Below are 20,083 nucleotides of genomic sequence, written 5' to 3'. Positions count from 1 at the left end.
TTATCCCATAATTGAGATTTGCATTGGAAAATTACTTGGGGTTTTGGTAAGTATTGTGTTGAAAAATTGAAACCTGAAGTACAAATTTTTTTTGGAATTTTATTTTTTAAAAATGTCCATATTCTTCATAAAAATATTCTTTTTACAGGTAGCTATCTGTGATACTAGTTTAAAATAAGATGACTTCTTTAAGCTAGAATAGTGAATAACTCCTTGTCCAGTGAAACATAGCTGAATGTGCCATTGTTGTTTTGTAAAGTGGAATTTTATTCTGAGACTTATAATTAATTTTTTTAATGTATAAGATGTCACTAGAGCTCTAAAGAATTAAGCGAAGCCATTGTGCATCTTTTCCAGTTCTTACTGACTCTTGTTGATCTGTGTGATCTTTGGGGAGTTAGCAATTGGAAGTGAAAATGCACAGCAGATTGGCTCAGGCCACATTGACTTCCTGCTGATGAAAGGAGACAGTCCCAGTTCTTCCTTCTTCCCTGCTGTGAATTTTCTTAGCACTTTGTAGCATCTCTGGTTTTATAGAACTTGTGTTGAACTGATTGTACTAAACAATGTGTCAGAAGACTAAGCCAGAGGAAAAGAAAAGTGGGCAAGCTCTGTTACTTTAGGAGTTGATTTGACTCAGCTGGGTTCTGCCCAGAGCCAGACCTCAGGAAAAGGTGGCTGCACAGTCATGGCAGGGGAGTCGAGGGTGGGTGTCTGTATTGAGAAAGGGATTAGCAGGAAGGTATTGCATTTGCTTGGCAAAATACATCCCTTCTCCCCAAGATTCTCTAGAGAAGGAGAATGAAAATGGGTTGTATTCCTGTCAGATGTTTTTAAGCTCAGTTTTCTGCCCTGAAGGAATACAGCTGCTGCTGCAAGTGAATAGCTGCCATTAAAAGGTGAAGTGAGTAGTTGCACCCTGCTTTTTCTCTCCAGCTCTGCAGAAACTGATGCATCTCTTCAGTCCCTTGTAATACTTTCTGAGCTCCTTGCTTCTCCCAAGCAGGTCACTGCACACAGTCTGAGAAATGTTTTTCTAGATTAGGGTTTTGCTTTTGTTAAACTTCTCCTGTAACACCTTTTAAAAGGGCTAGAGTAATGTAAAACTAATCTTCAAACAAAAACCAGCTCCTCCCCAACCTGGCCCTGGCTGTGCCACCTTCTCCTCAGCTTACTGTTTGATAGTTTTGGCAAGCAGAAACTGCAATTTTGCTTTCTCTGCTTACAGAAGACAGTGAGAGGCATAGCATCAAATTTTGCCAGAAGTGTTGCATGACATATCTTTTTGAAATAAGAAATCATTCAAAATTAATTTGTTTTGAAATAGCTTTTCTGTCTCATGTTTAGAGTAGTTAAATAAGTGCTAAATAGCCAGAAAAACTTTACATCTTTTTTTGGCTTTTCTGGCAAGAATGATCATATCTACTTTTCTCACTGCCAGCCCTTCTCAATCAATAAGTAGCTGAAAACTCTAGAGGTTTTGTGAATCAGCTGCATGCTGCTTTCTGTGCTTTGCTGATTTACCGTGAGGGAAAAATAGGCTTAGTAACTGATGGGCTAATAGGTGCTGGTTTATAGGCATTAGACATTATATTAAATTTTCCTAAAGATAGATTCATAGACATACTGTAAAAAATTAATTTTAAATTCAATTTATTTTATTTTTGGGTTTATATTAATATAGTTCTGTTTATTGTATGTCCTGAATGCTTATTTTGAAAGTACTGGTCATACAGTATAGAATGGTCTGTGATCAATTTTATAATAAATGTTTTATAATAAGACACTTCTTTAATATGTACTGATCACTTTATCTTCTTTAATATGGTCTTGATGATTTTAAAAAATTTCTAATTATTTCTTTTGAGTTATACTGCACTCAGCTATATCAATCAACTATTCAGGAAGTAAACTTTGTGAACACAGTGGGGCAGAGAGCCTAAAATGTGTAAAAGATTTATTTATTCATTATAGTCAGGAGGGCTAGGTATCTTGCCAAAGGTCACAGGAAGCATTTGTGACACTGTTTGCTTTGTGTCCAGTTCTTGTACTTAAATTATTGTTACTTTTTATGTGTGTTTTCTGGTATTTTCCATGTACTCCAGGTATTTGTTATGGAAATCAAGTCCTTAAGTACCACATCTAGATGCTGGGCTTCTGTAGCAAGGTAACAGTCCAAAAAGTGGCTCCTTGATGAAGTGTTGCTGTTTATATTTAAAAAGCACATTTTCTTTAAACTGTTCTGGTTTTTCAGTTGTACTGCTTTTTTTCTTTGTGTATATTTTAATAAATTTTGTTGTAAACATGTGGTATTTAACACTCTTAACTAATTAAAATTTGATTTACTATTTACAATTAAACTCTGTATGAGTGTATTATTTCCTCATCTTTTGATTTAGCTCAGTATGTTTGATTCAGACGTAATTTTTTTGTTAAATAAGAGATTTGACTTCCATAAATAGGAAAAAGGTAGGATAGTCTCATTGCTTGAAATTAGTGAGATGATAAATAGGGGCATAAAACTTCCTAGAAATTCATCTATCCAGGCAGATTTTCTTTTTTTTCATGCTGTATTTGGAAAAAAAAAAAAAGTGGACATGTGCAGAAACTGTGAGTACAATTAGCGTCAAGCAGATAAATCCAACTCTAATCCTGTTTACGCTCCACATCAGACAGATGTGCTGAGATTGATTCAGACAAGCCCTTGGCTTATAGTAACTTTTTTTTTAAGTGCCATATATTCTGGTTTTGTTAGATCTTTGTTAAATGTTAAGTGCTGTTAGTTTTGCTCTTCCGTAACGCCTGTAACCTACTTTGTGCAGGTTCCCTCTCTGCTTTCCTGATGACAGGCAGCCTGGTAGAAGAGATTATCTTTATTCCTTGTAATTAAATTGACTTTTTTTTTTCAGAAGATTCAACAATGGGAAGTAGGTACTGAATTAAATAAATAGCATGATATCTAATAGATGTACACTTAAATCTCTTGCAAGAACAGATGGTACCCAATATCTTTGTGAGTAATGTGAGAGGACAGTTAATGTCCTGAAACTGCCTGCAATAACCAGTATGATACTAACGAGCCAATACGGTTTTCAAAGTTTAAAAAGTGTTTACTACAATATATACTTTATTGCAAAAGTAAGCTTGGTTGTTACCTCATTCTAGAAATATTTTATAAATACAGCTCATGACTTAAATTTTTTTTATGAGTTGTTTTATAAAATTTTACTGCATTTGAGATGGTCGTATTTTCAGTAAGCAGAGAAAATGAAAATTATGGGATATGCCTGAGATTTTATGCAGATTTCTTTACAACTTTAGGAAAAAATGGGCTGTCCTAATCCTACTAGCTAATTTAACATTTCCTCTAGAAATTAAAACTTGAGGATGATGGTTTTTTACAATTCAGCATTCCTAGAGTTTATATCCTTTTCCAGGATGCATCTAGAAATGTATTCCTGTAAAAGCCACAAAGTCACATAATGGTTTTGAAAGTCTAGTTCTGCCTAGTAAGAATGTTTGATAAATACAAGCAAGTAAGTACCTGGCTGAAATAGCCATGAGAAGAAAACGCAGTCCTTACCTGGCTTAAGACTAAATGTCATTTTATGAAAGCTAGTGAGGAATAAAAAGTGTTTTATCAGGCCTTCATTTTCCTTGACTTGTGCAGGATAAATAGATAATGTTTGTACTATATGTGGTGCACTTCCATAACATTGGCATAGAAGAGTTCATGATATCCTCAGCAAAACTAAGAGTTAAATCCAAAATATGATTTATTTCAATGAATTTAAAAAGCAAACCCACTTAGAATATTTGCATTGGTCTGGGGAAATGAGATTTGCAGGTCAGTTATTGCTACAGAATGGTGGTGGTTATATTTCCTTTCTCCTAAAACACTGAGGTTGTGTGCTGGCATTTTCAGTGTACTGTATGTCTGACAGTGAGACTTTGTGAAAAAACCTAAGCAGACCCCCTCAAAAATTCTCTTTTAAAAGTTAAAACAAGTCTTTAATGTAGGTGTTAAACTATGTAATGTTCTAGGTAATTTGGGACATCACCAGTCAGTTTTTCATTTCAGGCCTACAAAGACTATTTACCCTTAAATATTTTAGAGGAGCAGTACAACTTTTGACAGAAATTAACATCTTGGGTTTGGTAATGTTAATACCAAATTTGTTTGTACAAGTCCTCTTTGAGTTTGTGTAACATGGTAGTTCAAATGGAATCATACAGTATTTTTTCCCCCTCAGTTCCCTCATTTTTAAAGGATACATTGACTGAAAATACTTTTACGGCAGTTGTTACAGTACTTCAGGATTTATGTTGGGGTTTTTAAAAAATGTATTTAGGTGAGTTTTCTCCTGTTCATTTGCTGGATACTTCTGAAAATATACATTACAGACAATCTCCTTTTTGCTGTCTCAATGCACTGTACTTTCAATTACTTGTCACAGTATTCCTGCTAAGAGTGGAATGATTTCAGTCCAGTTTTACACCTTAGTAGCTGATTTATGGAAGTATTAGGATGATAGAGTATAACAAGTTGGTAAAAATATGTGGGAAGTACAGCAAGGTCATGCTTCTATTTGTCACAGGTTATTTGGTACAGAACAGGAGAATATGAATTGGTTGAGAATTGTGAGGAGAAGTCATATTGACTTGAGCTTTAGCTGAGTTAGCATGGCTGAGGAGAAGTCATCCAGGATTCCTGGACAGAGAAATGATCACTGCATAGCCTCCTTCCAGAAATGATGTTGAAAAATGGCAGTATCAAACTGTTACAAGAATTGACAAAGTCATCTTTTTCCTGCTCAGAAAAAGTATATGACTTTCTGAAACCCTCAGCTTCATGTGATGTAATGAAGTAGGGGGTGCTGTCCATCTTTCCCTTTCTGACAATTAAAATAGGTTTTCCCAGCACTCCAGTACAGCATGTATCAACTATTCATCAAACTGAATCTGCTGCAGTTTTTGCTATTGAGATACCAGAGTTGTTGCTACATTTGGCGAAGTTTTCTGCTTTTCTGCCTTCTAGCATTTCTTGCCTTGGGCTGCAAAGGGACCTTTCTTGATGTGCTGTATCAGATCTGCTGTAATTACAAAGAAAGCAGGGAAAATTTTCTTTCTGTGTCCAAAGAATCTGATACCTACAGGAAGGGTGATATTTTTGCTTCTGTTTGTGTATTTAACTTTGGTTTTGAGGAATCTGAATCCAGCTCAAGAGAGCAGAAAAAGAAGCCTGCACCATAGGGCCTCAGTTGATACATCTCCAAAGGGCACTTGGAAATGAAGTGGTAGCATCTGCAGCCACAGCATCCAAGCAAATAACAGCCCCAAGATAACAAAACCTTCCCTTAGCTAACACAAATGTCCCCTGGGATGAGGATCTCAAACTGTATGTGACAAGAACTTTTTTGAAACTGTTTTCCTTGTCTTCTAAACTGAATCCATAAATCAAAAATGAAAGCAAAGATGGGTCACAGAGTTTTGGCTTCTTTGTCTATTTTTCCTTGACTGTTTTCTGACACGTTTCTGCTGTAAACACAAAAGGTAATGGTTGTATCAAATGAAAAAATATAGTGAGCATATAGTCAGCTTGGGTCATAGCACACTTTCTGATCTATTATTTACAAGTATGACTGCTATGATTGCTGTGATTTAGGTGAACAGAATAAAGAATTTGCCTTTTGAATCCGAATTCAAAAAAAGTGTTTATTAAGAGTGTGAAATTTTATTAATTTTTTTGAACACTAGAAAGCTGAGTAAATAACCTCTTTGAAATTGTTTTGTTTGTACAGCTGGATACATGACAAAGTTGGTAAAACAAAAGACCAATAACTGAGGGAAATGATGTACCGTAAGTTTCAATGCAAGCATGAACACATGCAAGAAGTGAACCTAGAGATGAAACCCAAACAATACTTTTAGTTGTTACTCCCAATCACTGTAGTAATGCTTTTCTTTTTATTTTTTTCCCTTTACAGGTGATTCCAGTGTGGCTCAAGAAGAGATTATTGAAATGAAGGATGTATTTTCAGTAAAACTGAAACGTCGTCGTTTTGCAGGGCAGCAAAAAGGTGGTACTTTGTTGGGTATCACAATTTTTAAATGCTTGAATAAAGAAGAGAACAAGCTTACAGACTGTGCTATCCATTTAAATAACTTAAGTGAAGACCATTGTCAGTCATGGTTTAGACATCTGAAGGAAATTTTAAATGGTAAGCATTTAATAGAGCATTTAATTGCTGTAATTTTTATTTCTATTGGCAATACATGAGGCTGACTGAAGCTCAGAAACATCTTGCCTGTGGAAATTAAAACACATATGAATCTTATTTTTGACAAATATTTGCTACTGAAGTTTTACATAGTCAAATGAAAAATCTAGGGAAGTGACAATAATTGAGTAATGTATCTGTAAAAATGAAAAAAATTGATGTTATTTTTGGAAGAGTTTTGGAAGCTACTGAAAAGAAGTGGTTTTCTTTATTCTGACTGAAGAGTCTTCAGTTCAGAAATCTGTTTCTGAAAGAAATAACATATTTAGCTGATATTTTCACTTGAAATTGCATGACACCTGATGGTACTAAAGTAGTTGCAGTTCTGGGAACTCTTCAGGAACTTTCTGGTGATGGTTTAGGAAATCCCACTTGTGACCTCCATATTCTTTAGGAGCCTAATGGGAGAGACTTTCCTCATCTTCATAAATTCACAGGTGGCAGTGCCCTGTAGGACTCTTGTTGCTTAATTTGATACAAAATTTATTGACAATAGTGATGGGATGCAATCCTTTACTTTAAAAATATCTTTCTGTGTTTGCCTAGGCTAATGCCAATTTCAGAATGCTTTGTTTAACCAATTGTAGGGTTGGTTGGTTGGGTTTTTTTAGTTTTATTTTATGGAAGCTCTATCAAAATTATGAAAAATAATATTCACCATATAGTGAAAAGAGTCCCACAAGAAATCCAAGCCTTTCACTGTAGTTCATATTTGAAAGGCACAGAATGTAGCACACTTTTGATTTAAATAACCAAAACTACATCCCTTCCCAGTACCAAACTCTGATTTAACTCCAAAAGATGCCTCTGATTACAGATTATAGCAAATGAGTTTGTTTATTAAAGAAAAGCAGTCCATCTTGTGACACACTATTAGAACTCCAGCTGAATTGTTAAGACAGAGCCAGATTATGGAATTCAAATGTTGTGCATCTGTAGTGTTTGTGAGAACACTTGAATAAGAATCTATGGTGTGCTTCTACTAAAGTTTCACAAGCAGATATTAAAGAAACAACATGCATTATTAATGGTGCTTTCTTGCATTGTTTGTTTACAGTATGCTTTTGATTTTCCCTATGAAGATGTGCATTAAAAAGTGCCTTCCCTTTTGAAAGACTTTATCTTGAACTATCTCAATCCCCTTTCCCCTTTTGAAAGACTTTATCATGAAATATCTCAATCTGCACAAGTGCCAGGATTCCTGTAGATCTTCAGCTACCCATAAAGGCAAGGACATTTGCATAAGGAGCAAATGTCTGTTTTGTTCCTAGATTACTCTCCATCTATCAGGAGCAATGATACCATATGTTCACAGCAAAAAAAAGCTGCAGTATCTCTAGCTCAGGTTGCCTTGACCTCGAGGTGCAGTCTGTGGTTTATAGCTTTGTAACTGGAAGCCACCTGAACCTGAGAAAAAAGTGTTCTGTACAATGCTGTTTCAAGTTCTTGCTTCAGTCCTTCTCTAGAAGCTCAGACCTTGTACAGGTGTTTTTTAATCTCTGATAAGTACATTTTTTTCTCCTTGCCTTCTACTTCAGGAATAAACAGAACTCAGAGATAAAAATAACCAAATGAAACCCTCATCATACCAGTGGCTAGTGTGTATATTCTTCTAAGTCTGAACTGAAAGTATACAATGAGCTGAGTTCTGTTGATTTCTCAGTGGCTGATATTTCTGTGTGAAACAGTAATGGATTTTCATAGTTTTTGCTGCAGCCTTTTTCTTTCTTTTTTTCTTTCTTTTTTCTTTTTTTTTAATAGTGCTGGAGTTATTCTTGTTAATAAACTCAAATTGGCTGCTTCTGGTTTTATCCTTCTGAAGTAGTAAATATTACTTCCCTGCCCTCCCTCCTCCCCCAGTCTGTCTGATCACAAAGTAATTTTTCATTAACAGCTGCATTATTTACATGAAGGATTTTTTATTGTTTCTGGGCTGGATCAAATTAAAAGCAGGTGATTTCTCAAAGCAGAACATATATATATATATGTATATATATATTTGGTCAATAATATTTAGACATTCTGACAAATGAGAGTACATGTTACTGACAGGTGTGTTTACCTTACTCTACGGCAAGTTTTTAGGTTTTTATGCGTATACGTTAATTAGGGAACAGCAACAGCAAGTTTATTTGTGATAGTATGAGACAAAGTTTATCTGGAGGTGTCTAATGAAGATTTTATTTTTTCTGAAGTTTCCTGTATACAGTTTCCTTTCTACAGTGGGATCTCTGTCTGGCATGACACATGTCACGTCATAAATGGTTTTTCCCTGTTCATTTTTGTTATCTTCACAGTGAGTGTCCCCTATTGCTTTGACTTTGTGTTCAGAGTACTTCAATTTGAAGTTTAACTGAGCTGTAATTTTTTTATGAAGCCTGTTATCATGTAAATGAGCACAGACAGAAATAGATGTTTAGAATTTAGTAACAGTGACTGCTATTATGGTTCTTCCTGTGTGTGTGTGACAGGGTAACAAAATAAATGTACCACCATCTTCCCATATTTGAGGAAGTTTTTATTTTCTGCCTGCTGTTGCTGCTTTTGCAGTGCATGCCAGCTAGACATTAAGAGCTTGCTCACTGATAGAGTGTTCCTGAAATCTGATCTGTACATCACATGTGTGTTAAACTGCTCAAAGATAACCACTGCCATCTTTATGCACCTCTGGAGCCCTGGCTCTGGGCTGGCTCCTGTCAGGCCCCAAAGGCAGTTTAGACAGGGTCTAGTGTGCTGTTATCTTGTGTCAGCCCTGGTGCACACCCCACTCTCAGTGATTTCCATTTATACATCACATGTTTTTGTACAGGATTTACAGGCATGGCATGTGGGGACACACTCTGTCAGTAGAATTCACTGTTTCATCTAAAATCCTCTGCACATGCATGTACATAGTGGTTCTGAAAGGGTTGAGGCAGGCTCAAAAATGAGAGAAAATGTCCAGTTGTCAATGCTCATCAATTGTTTTCAACAAGATAAGACTTAACAGCTGATTTGAAACAGCTTTACTCAAGAACTCTGCAAACTAAGAAAAGACAGTCAATGTGGTTAAGAATAAATGATAAAGCCGCAAAAAGAGCACAAAGTGCATTTTATTTTTATCTGCTGTTCTGTAGTATCTATCACATGAGGATTTGATATGAAAGCCTGAAACTTCATGCATGAAGTTTTAATTAAACCATTAATGTTAAACATTAACTTTGCTTAGTTAATATTAACAGTGGTGTCTCCATAGTTACGTCAACAATTCCGTCTCATCTTGTTAGTTTTCCTCATGTATAATATTCCTAATGTTGTAGAAAGTATTTATAAATGTAGGTGGTAATGACATGATTCCAGGCTCTTAACTTTTGTAACATAAACCCATTTTCCTGAGGCCGGGGCCTGAAAGTAGCACAGATGTATGTCTGAGCACAGCGTCTCTGCTGCCCTAGGAGCCTTTGTTTTCAGAACACCCTGATTGACCCACCACCCTTCATGGTTCACTGATTCACTTGATAGATCAAGTTTAAACTAGTGCATATTAGCACATTTGTTAGTACTAGGGGAACAGTTGGCCTTCCTGCTTTAGGCTGCTGGCTCGTTTCAAATGGAGCAGCCAGGGAAAACAATAACAGAATACCAGTTAGGGGAGCCCCAAAAGGCTGGCAGACTGGGATCAGTTGCACACAGTAGTCAATGACATTGATTCATTCATATAGATGTTGTTTAAAGACAATTAAAAGATTATTATTCAAAAACATTTTAAAGAAGCTTTACAGTTATATTGTGTGAAAGTTTAATCTTTGGCTGTTACAGGATATGCTTTCATTAAACTCAGTTGTTTGGTGTGTTCTAATGTGTCCAGTGCACACCAGGAATGATAAAGTAATAAATTTTGTCATGATCATCCTTTCATGTCAGTTGGCAATTATTTGGCACAAATAAATTCACTTCAGTAGGGCAACATGTCTGCTCTAATGTTTGTGAAAAATATTTCTGTCAATGAAATATTTTATCTCTCTAAAAAAGTAAATTGATATTCAAATAGTCATAGAAAGAATATTTTAATACTTTGATCCTGTGAATTCATTTGGTTCTTGAAAATCTAGTGGGGATTTATGTATTAACTCTGATATGCTTTCCAGCAATAGCCCAATATACATTATTATAAGTACAGTTGCTGGTTTAGAATGGTTTATTAAATTATGTTTTCTTAAAAAATTAAATTCAACCATTTCCTCAAAAGTCCAGGATTTTTTCTCCACCAACCGAAAAGTCTGTTTTCTTTTGCCTCCGTAGGATTTCTTTTGAAACTTTATATTGCCACCTAGGGTTAAATTTTTACATCTCACATGCAAAAACATTGAAGTGAGATAGTGATATTTGCTTTTCTCCCTTCAGATTTCTCCTTATGTCTGTTTCACAGAACTGTAACTCACACTGAATGGGTAACACAAGTTTTGACACTTCATCTGCTTTCTCTACTTCTGCAAACTGTACTTTCCTATTCTTTCCCTCTGCTTTGTCCATTGTACTCTTATATTTGTGTGTTTGGGGGTGTGGTTTTTGTTTGTTTTTTGTAACTTTAAAGGTATACTCAGATATCCATGACTGAAGTCAGTTTTTACAGTTTTTTAGCTCTGGGTGTTGGTGGGGGTTTGAGTGTTAGAAGGACCAGCTGATCACAGTTTCTTGTAAATAAGATAAGAAACATGACAGTACATTTATGAATTTGGTTAAATCTTTTCTCTTTTGAAGCAGGAGTCCTTGTTCTTATAAGTTTTCCATTTGATTTTTAAATGGAAAACTTATAATTTGCCTGATGTTTTAGGCAAATGATAAAGTCACAGAAATTATATTTTTGGTCTTACTATTTTTAAACCTTTTAAAGGACTGCAACAATACCATTTAGTAGATTACAATTAAGACATAATGTCTTTATGATAATTATTTATATGTATTAATAGACTTTGGGAGATTTTGTTTAGACTTCCTTGTTTGTGTTGTAATTCCTGTAAAAAGACATTCCACCGCAGTACATATCTGCAGTGCTCCTTTCTGTTTCCAGAGAATCAGGAAGATTTTTAGGAATGGACCTCTGGAGATGATCCGTTCTGGCTTCCTGCTCAGGGCAGGTGAGCTTCTAACAAAGATCAGGATGCCAAGAGCCATGTCCAGACAAGTTTTGAAAATCTCTAAGGATGAGCATGGCTAGCTGCCCTCATTGTGAAGGGTGTTTTTCTTTATTTCACACTGGAATATTGCTTGTGCCACTTGTGTCTGTGGTCTCTTCCAGCAGGAAGCCTGGCTTGGTGGCCTGTGGCTCGCACAGGAGATGCTGAAGGAAAGATTTTGGTAGATTTTGTCCTTGGGGCTGGCCAGGCCGGCTGCCGCTGCCTCCTGCCCGCGGCCTGCTCCGGCCCTTGCTGCAGGAGCAGCTCCGTGCCGGACCTGCTGCCCTTCATCTCTCCGGTGCCGGGAGGCCTCCAGGTGGGGGCGGTTCTTCAGCTTCAGGCTCAGGAGATGCTGAGAAACAAGGCCTTAGTGACATCCTTTGGACTGCCGGCTGTCCTCTTGTTCCTGCAGCCCAGCGAGCCCCTGCCCTTCCTGGCTGCCCTGGCACCGCTCCTCACGCCGGCTCCGGTCCCTCGGGAGCTGCCGGTGCTCCCTCCTGGAGCTGCCGGTGCTCCCTGAGATGCTGGAGCTGCCATTGCTCCCTGAGGTGCTGGAGCTGCCGGTGCTCCCTCCTGGAGCTGCCATTGCTCCCTCCTGGAGCTGCCGGTGCTCTCTGCTGGAGCTGCCATTGCTCCCTCCTGGAGCTGCCGGTGCTCCCTGAGGTGCCCGCTGGGCCCGGCCCCATGCCGCGCTCGGAGGGTTTTGCTGGCTCAGGTGCTCGGCTCTGGGTTTGTCCTATCGAACATCGTCAGGCTTTTCTCACACCTTTCTTGCAGCTGATCAGGGTCCTCATGACCAGCAGCCCTTCCACACGTCCACACGTCCACAGTCCTCACCGAGTTCCCTATTTTCTTTTTCCTCCTTTTTGAAAGTGATGCTTTTGAACACAGGTGCTTGTTACTGCAGGCATTCAGGATTCTCCAGGATTAATTTGCTGTGAAATGACTTGGCACTCTGTGCAACTTTTTCACATAAACGTGGTTATACATTTTTTTTTTTTTGGTGTATGATTTTGTGGTTATAGCAGCAAACTGAAACAATAATTTCCTTCAGTATATTTAAGAACTCCTCTTAATTTTCTGAGACAAACTGGATAAAGAGCTAGTTTTCCTTTCAAGATTCTTTGATGTGTTGAAATAAATGGAAAAATTATCTCTGTGACTTCTATAATTATGTTTTGATCTTAAGGAATACTTTCCTCTTTAATGTTGAAATAGCATTTAGCTGTAATTTCTTTGAGTAACTGTTCCTGTTGAATTGTTGAGGTAGAGGAAGTGGAATGAGCTGCAGGAGGTCCCTGCTGACACTCTGCAGGTACGTGTGGCTGTAAAAATTGAAGTATTATTCTTTATGGGGCAGGAAAATGTGCTTTCATTCTTGGTTCCTTATGTATCTCCTTTAGCTACTACTAATTTTGTTCTTGCATATTGAAAGCAGTACACTTGCCAGATATTCTAGCTTTTATTTGGCTCAGAAAGTGATAGTCTACCCTGATACTGAAACAAAATTCAGAATTGTTCAAATCAAGTATTTTAAATGAACACCAAAAGAAGAGCAGTGCTGCACACTACTTATTGTTTCTTGTAGCAAAGAAGTCTCACTGAACCATGGCCATGGCAGGAATTCGAGAAAAGGGAATTTGAAAAGTAATGTTATTGGTTTAGAATGAGTTATTTACTCTTCAACAAAATGCCATATTTCAAATAATAAAAGAACTTCATGGAATCAGTGTGCAAGACAAGGTTCAGCTTTGCATAAAAGTGTTATTTCAGTGCTGTTTCCTTGGAGTTTGTTGCTCCAAAGGCCTAAATGAACAATAATTCTCAGATTTCCAAATGATACTGCCAATTTTCTAATTCTTTATATTTTTGGATCTCCTTTACAATGGGAAAATTTCCTTTGGACTGTTTGATTTGCACTCTCAGAAAAGAAAAATGTTGGATTGTCGTGTCAGTTTTGTTAGGTGTTGCTTTCTCGTATACCTGCTGGGAGGGAGTCATTAAATTCCAATAAGGATGCATTTTTATGTTTGGACTTCTTTTCTTTTTTGGTGCCCAAACTTCACTCTCACCCTGCTCCTGAATCAGGGTTTAACTAGGCTGTGACATATGCACTTTTTTTCTGGTTCCTACAGCTGTTTATTAGCTGTACACACAAAATTAATCAATACTGTAATTTAAAGATAAGTAGTACACACACAAGAAGAAATTGAGACATTTTTAGACTGTTATTTACTTATCCTGTCAAAGTATTATAGTGGTTCTGTTTTTAAAAAAACATTTAACCTTAAAAAACATCAGGTTGTGTGTAATCTTGAATGTTTTGTTTTCTTTTTAGGTTTTCAAAACAGACCTAAATCCTTGAAAGTGTTTGTTAATCCAAGCAGCCACAAAAGAGAAGCCACTAACATTTATGATGAAAAAGTTGCACCTCTTTTTAAACTTGCTGACATAAAAACTGATGTCACAGGTAAGTTTCTTCAGAGGTATAACTTAATCCTTGGTGAAACTAATAGTTAAGCATGCGAGACAATTTGAATTTACTGCTTGTCCTTATTGCCTTTGGCTGCAAGTCCTGCATTTGGAGCTCTAGTTAATACAACACAATATATTTTTATTTTGTCCAAAAGTGCTTTAGTAATTCACTTATTGATTCAGTACTTTTCACCTATAGCAATCAATATTGGAAATCTAGTCTTTTTTTCCTATGTCTGTTGTAACTGACTTGAAAATTATCAGTCTCAGCTTAAACCAATTATAGGAGATCTCATCTTGAAGTTGTTCCCTAAATTTCTTATGCAATGATGACTAGTTCAGGTTGCAGGCCAAAAATTATTTTGATGAAATCTGATTTAGCCATGAGAATATACTAGTGCAATAACAGTAGATGAAAATTATCTTGCTAATTTTATTCCCTGTATCCATGTATTTTTTAACTACTTAGCCCACAATTTAAAGTAAAAGCAATTGAAAATTAAAGACACATTAGAAGAAATGTGGAAAAGATGGTCTGTATTAGAATTCTGTAGCAATAATTTCTCTAAGTACCCTGAGAGGGAATGCCAGCAGCTTTATATAAATTTTAATTTTCACAGACATATTTTTCTACCTGGAAGGCATGGATCATAGTGTGAACAGACTAATAATGCTGTCATGTTAGAAATTGACTTAGCCTTGTTTGGTCACAATTTAAAAAAAAATGTTTTAATACAAGTCATGAATATAATTTGTGGAAGTTTCAAAAACATTTTTTCTTGTGGAATAAAAACAGCTTTAAGTTTATTTTTTAATTATTTGTCTTTGAAATTTTAAAAGGAAACTTCTGAGTCGAGCCAGAAAAATGTTTAATGGCCTATCAATTGAGGTTATTCTGGCAATGTTGAAATACTCCTGTGCTTATTAGCTGCCTAACACTCCTCCTACAGGCAAAATGAGAAAACTACATTGCAGTTTTCAATGCTAGTAGAGAACTAAATAATTAAGAATTATGGGTTTTTTTAAAAGAGAGGGTGGTGGTGGGTGCTGAGTAAAAGTCCTGTATACTGGTACCCTATTCTAATAAAACCAAACACTTTATTTCAAGTAAATTGAACTCAGTCTTTTCCTCCCATAATTGTTTGGGATTTTGTGAAGTTGGAGTGTACACCTTGCTGTTCCTGCTGTTTTGGAGCATGGCCAATAGTTACAAAACTGGTGGTGTGTAAAGGTATTAGGTACTGAAATTGTGAAGGCTTTTGTACAATTTTTGCACTGAAAGTGGTTTACTTATTTAGACTTTTTCACATTCACATCTATAAAATTCATTGAATGCCAAGTTAAAATTTGATGAGCACAAAAATTTTATAGCAAATTTGAACCTCTGAAATGGCTTCTAGTGCATAGAAAATTAAAAAAAAAATCAGGCTACTAAAAACCCTACTGAACATCAAAGATTGACGGTGAGTGCTGAAAGACAGAGCTCTCCTCAGCCAGTATTGGACATTGGTAGCTGTTGCTTCCTCTCTGATCAGGCTTTCCAGATCTTATTCTTCATTGTAGCTTCTCTTGGAATAAACCTCTCGTGTGTTTAGAAGTTTGGAGTGGAAATATTTTCTCCTACCCAAGGACATATGGCAATCTAAAGACATGTATGTAAATAAGTGAGTGCTGAAGTAGCACTTACTTTTTCTAATGATTTTAAAATTTTGTAGATTTTTTTTCTTTTTTTCCCCAAATGGCTTTATGTGTAACACTTTAATAATTTCAGTAAAAATAACCAAAGGTATTCTAGAGTAGATTGTGTTTTGCTGGGGTTTTGGTTATTTTTGTCACATGCAGTAAGCAAATCTCTGAAGTGCTTAGAGCTCTGAAAAGTGTGAATTAGCAAATTTAAACTGAAGCAATACTTTGAATTGTGGCTAAGGTGAAACAATGGTTAAAATCTGGCCTCTTTTAAGAATTGGGCAATTTTTTGTGCTGCAGCTGGGATGTGGCTGCTAGGATAAGAACAGTGATTCTTCCAAAAATTGAGTTCTACAAAAGCTCACTTGACTGTTGAGATACCTGCAAGTACTGGCAAACTGTGATAATTGGAGCTAGTATTTTAGAAATACATTAGTGCCTTGAAAAATCTTACACATATTTAAAGAAAAATAAATAAAGGAAACCCTGACAGAATCCTGGCTTGTTTCACTTCTCTTCCTAGTTTTGACTTTTTTGCTTCCATTTATGCACACTTTCAACCTGGACTTTTAGGCCAAAATAACAGCCTTCCCAAACTCCTATTTTTAGGGCAGAACCACAAAAGAAAGGAATGTTTGAGAGTTGGACAAATGGCACTACTTTATGGTAAATACCAACAGATAACTGGTCTTGATGTTGGATGGGAAAAAGCTGTTATCAGTAACAGTTAATCCCACTGATTTTAGGCTGTGGCAGGAATGCCAGTATGTTTAGGTGCCACATGGAAGCATCCCCCGTTTTGAAGTGTTGAACTAATTTTATATTGCTTTTTCTATGTGTAGAGGCCAAGGCCAAGCTCCATTTTTGGAGTATGTGTGGCTCTGTTCAAGTGGAGTGTACCTTTGGTGTTCTTTCTTCAGGACCTTCATGCTCTTATTTGGCACTTAAGGACAAAACATGATTGAAAAAGAAAATCTTTCCAAATTATGCATTAGAAATGGTCAAAAATAATCAAAGAATATTTTTGTGATAATGATTTTGACAAATATGACATTTGGATCCTTCTCAAACAATGAAAGAAGCTTTCTTTCTATTACCAAAATCCACTGAGTAGATTTGTTTGTTTGTTTGTTTTTCCCCCCTGAATTGGAACAGTGCCAAATATTCAAACACTTAGCTTTTTTTCCAGCTATCAGAATGATTTATACATGCCCTTCTGGAGGTTGTCAAGCCTGCAGAAAACTTTCTAGACATGGTCTTTTTATGTCTGTGTTGGATTTTTCTAGGTTCTTTTTCTCCTTAAATCATTCTCTATAGGTTCTCACAAAGTTTTCCTGAAATCCTCATTTTTTTTCACATGAAAAAATGCCTTTTGTCATGGTGTGTCAAAATAGATCCTCTGTCATTTTCTCATCAAATTTTAAATTTCTTGTAATTCCCCAATCTTAAGCCTTGAGCAGTACTTCTATATAATTTCCAAACTCAAACTATTACACACAAAGAGGATGGATTTGCTCTCAATCTGGCTAACATTAGTCATTTTTACTGCCTTTATTGACTTCTCTGTAGACATGAGCCCTCTTTATTTTCATGTCCTTGTTCTTTGAGGGAATTAATTCTGTAACAGTAAGCATAACTGACATTATATTAGGAAAGCACTGAGCATGTTTTCTGGTACAAAATAAATCTTATTTACTGTTCCATTTTAATTAGACTGTACTCATAACGTTCTAAATGTCATCGTGTTCATTTAAAAAGGCATGTAACCTGGTAACCAACTCTATTTTCATGGGAAGAGTTTCTTTCACAGCTAAGAAATGGTAAGATATTTGAACCTTTCTGCATTTTTGCATGATGTACAATTTTATTGGTCACTTTTCAAACAGCCTATAGATATTGATAAAAGCATTGTTCCTGTTGGTAATGCAAGGCTGAATATGGTAGCTTATATTATGTGCTTTGATATTCCAGAGAGGCCCTGCATGAAAGTAAATTCTGTAAATAATTCCCAAAAGTTATTACAGTGATAGGTGTTTCTGCAGCAAAATGATAAATCTCTGCCTTCCATATCATGAAAACAACTCTATTTTTTAAATTAAAAAATTTCCAAACACCAAGCATTAGAACTTTGCTGGTACTGATTGGGGGATTTTGAACTTATAGGCAATATAAACAATTTTTGGTGTGAAGTGTAAAAATTGTATCACCTTTCTTTTGACTTTGTTTTCCTTCTCATTTTTTGGGAGAAAAGATGTGTACACTCACTATGTCCACACACATACTTGTGTGTTTGTTTAAATAGGAAGAGATAGGGGTTTTTTCAGTTCTTGTAAGCAGCCTTTGAATAGTCTGTAGAAATACTGTTGGAACAGGTACAGCTATGGAATGATTGTTTTAGACAACAAGACTAATAATTTTAGCACTGTTTAGGAACACTGGAGAAAAGCCTTGAACTATGTGAGCACCAGGGACAGACAAGCATGAAAGATTAATGTAATTTTGCATATAATGATGCACATTCTTACACAAAAAATCCATCTGCAAGTGTCATGTCAGTCAGCAAAAATCTTTGATGGGTGGCTGCAGCTGGGCTGTCTCTTCTGGCAAAGCTGCCCTAGAAAATGCTAAATGTAGTTACGATGCTTCGTGCCATCTGTAGTATGCCAGTTTATCCTGTCTTCACTGGCATTTACAGTACTATATAGGCTATCAGCAAACACAGAGACATCAATGTGGAGTGACAGATTCATTTCCTCCAGAGGCTATGAACTCTGGTGTATACTTGTGCCACCTTCCTCTGTGTGTTAGATGCTGTTGTCACTGGTATTTGGCTTGATTTCATACTTCTGTGTTTAACTCCTCTTATTTTTGATTTAGCCATTTGCATATCCTAACACAAAGGCAATTAACTTTGATTCTAAAGTAATTCTATCTTAACTGAGGATATGCTTTTTTTCCTTAAGTTTCCCAACTGTGTCAGTGCTAGAACTTGCATTTTGATGTGACAAACATCTTGAATTATCTAAATTCAAATGCACGAAATAGCCATGTATCTGATGGCAGCTGTAATTTAGTGTTTGGCCTTTCAGCTAGCATAACTGTAAAATATAACTTCTTATACTTTTAATGCATTAATGACTTAAAAATAATCTGAATCTAATTACTCTGTGTTCCTTATTAGATTAAAAATTATCTAATCTGCTGCTAATTTATGTTTTCCACAGTAACTGAATATGAAGGACATGCTCTCTCAGTACTTAAAGAATGTGAACTGCAGGCATTTGATGGGTAAGTTGGTTAGTGACTATGAAGGTTAGTAAATCTCATCATGTTGTTTTTTATTTGTATTCCAATAAAAATTATGTCAGTGGGTGAAACCTGAGAAATCCAGTTCTCATTAAATACTTTGTTATTTATTAATTACTGGCAGTAGAAATGCATCTTGGATTCATAAATAATGGTAAATAAACATAAAGCTCTCTGAAATATGCTTCATGAGGGTTTCAGTATCTGTATCTGTAAGAATACAAAGATAAAGAAGAAAAAGCCTGGATTGTATCTTCTTTCACAAATATCTTCTAAACTGAGTCATATTCTAATTGTTTCATCTCTGATCTTTGGGTAGACACCGAGAACCTCCCCTGTAAGTCTTTCTCCAGTAACCAGATCTAAGCTGGAAGAGAGGAACCCTTTTGAAAGACCATAGGCATGTGTACCTCTACCTTTTTTGCTATTCTTTTATTTTAGAGACATGTAGAATGTAGAAATGGCAAGACAACATGTTTTTTTTAATTAACCGCAGTATGTAAACAATATAGCAGTGCAATTTCTGAGCTTGATTTTCTCTCCAGGAGAGTTATGGTTCCTTCCATGTTAACAGCATATGAAGTAAACTGAAGTTTATGATTTGCAGTAGAAAACTGGAAATTTACATCTCAGTGATTTCTGAAAGTGACACTCCTATGTGTTAATTCTTTGTCAAAGCTGTTTGTTTGTATTTATAATTTCTCTGGTTTCCCTAGTCACTATTCTATTTTGAAAGACCACAGGCAGATGTCTTATACACTACATTTTTTTTGCTATCCACTGTTTTTTTAGGGACACTGAAAACTGAGGCACTTTGTTAATTTGGCTTTTTACCCCTGAATTGTGACTGAGCTTTGGTGGCAAATAGAGACTGCATTTGTGATGCTGCTATCTCAGTTGGGTTTTCCTATCTGAATAGAGACAAAAATAGACAATGTCCATACATAAATTTCTTCCCTAGGCAGGAGCCTGAAGTGTCAAGGATATTTAGAGTAGCCTGGGTTAGTCAGTCCTTCGTGAATAGTTGGTTAAGAAAGTTGCATCTGATGGTTAAATAGATGTTCCTTTTTCTCAGAAAGATGTTTCTTTCTCTCTTTCTTCTTCAAGGTCTAAGTAAAATTTGTTTGCTCAAGGCTTTCTACTCCTTATGCATAGCAGGCTCTCACTGATTAGTGTTGG

General features: G+C 36.2%; 1 protein-coding gene across 1 annotated transcript in view; it reads left to right on the top strand.

The window, feature by feature from the left end:
* The window catches only part of CERKL (ceramide kinase like), a 48,897-nt gene that overhangs the window by 13,757 nt on the left and 15,057 nt on the right, over nt 1-20,083 (top strand). The window contains exons 2-4 of the mRNA XM_030241741.2: nt 5,988-6,221; nt 13,776-13,907; nt 18,823-18,886. Coding sequence (XP_030097601.2) covers nt 5,988-6,221; nt 13,776-13,907; nt 18,823-18,886 — 430 coding nt within the window. The remainder of the gene's footprint in view (nt 1-5,987; nt 6,222-13,775; nt 13,908-18,822; nt 18,887-20,083) is intronic.

Source organism: Serinus canaria, chromosome 7 (genome assembly GCF_022539315.1).
Source record: "Serinus canaria isolate serCan28SL12 chromosome 7, serCan2020, whole genome shotgun sequence".
NCBI lineage: Eukaryota > Metazoa > Chordata > Aves > Passeriformes > Fringillidae > Serinus > Serinus canaria.
Note: the sequence above shows the minus strand (reverse complement) of the source record. Positions and strands in the feature narration are given on the sequence as shown.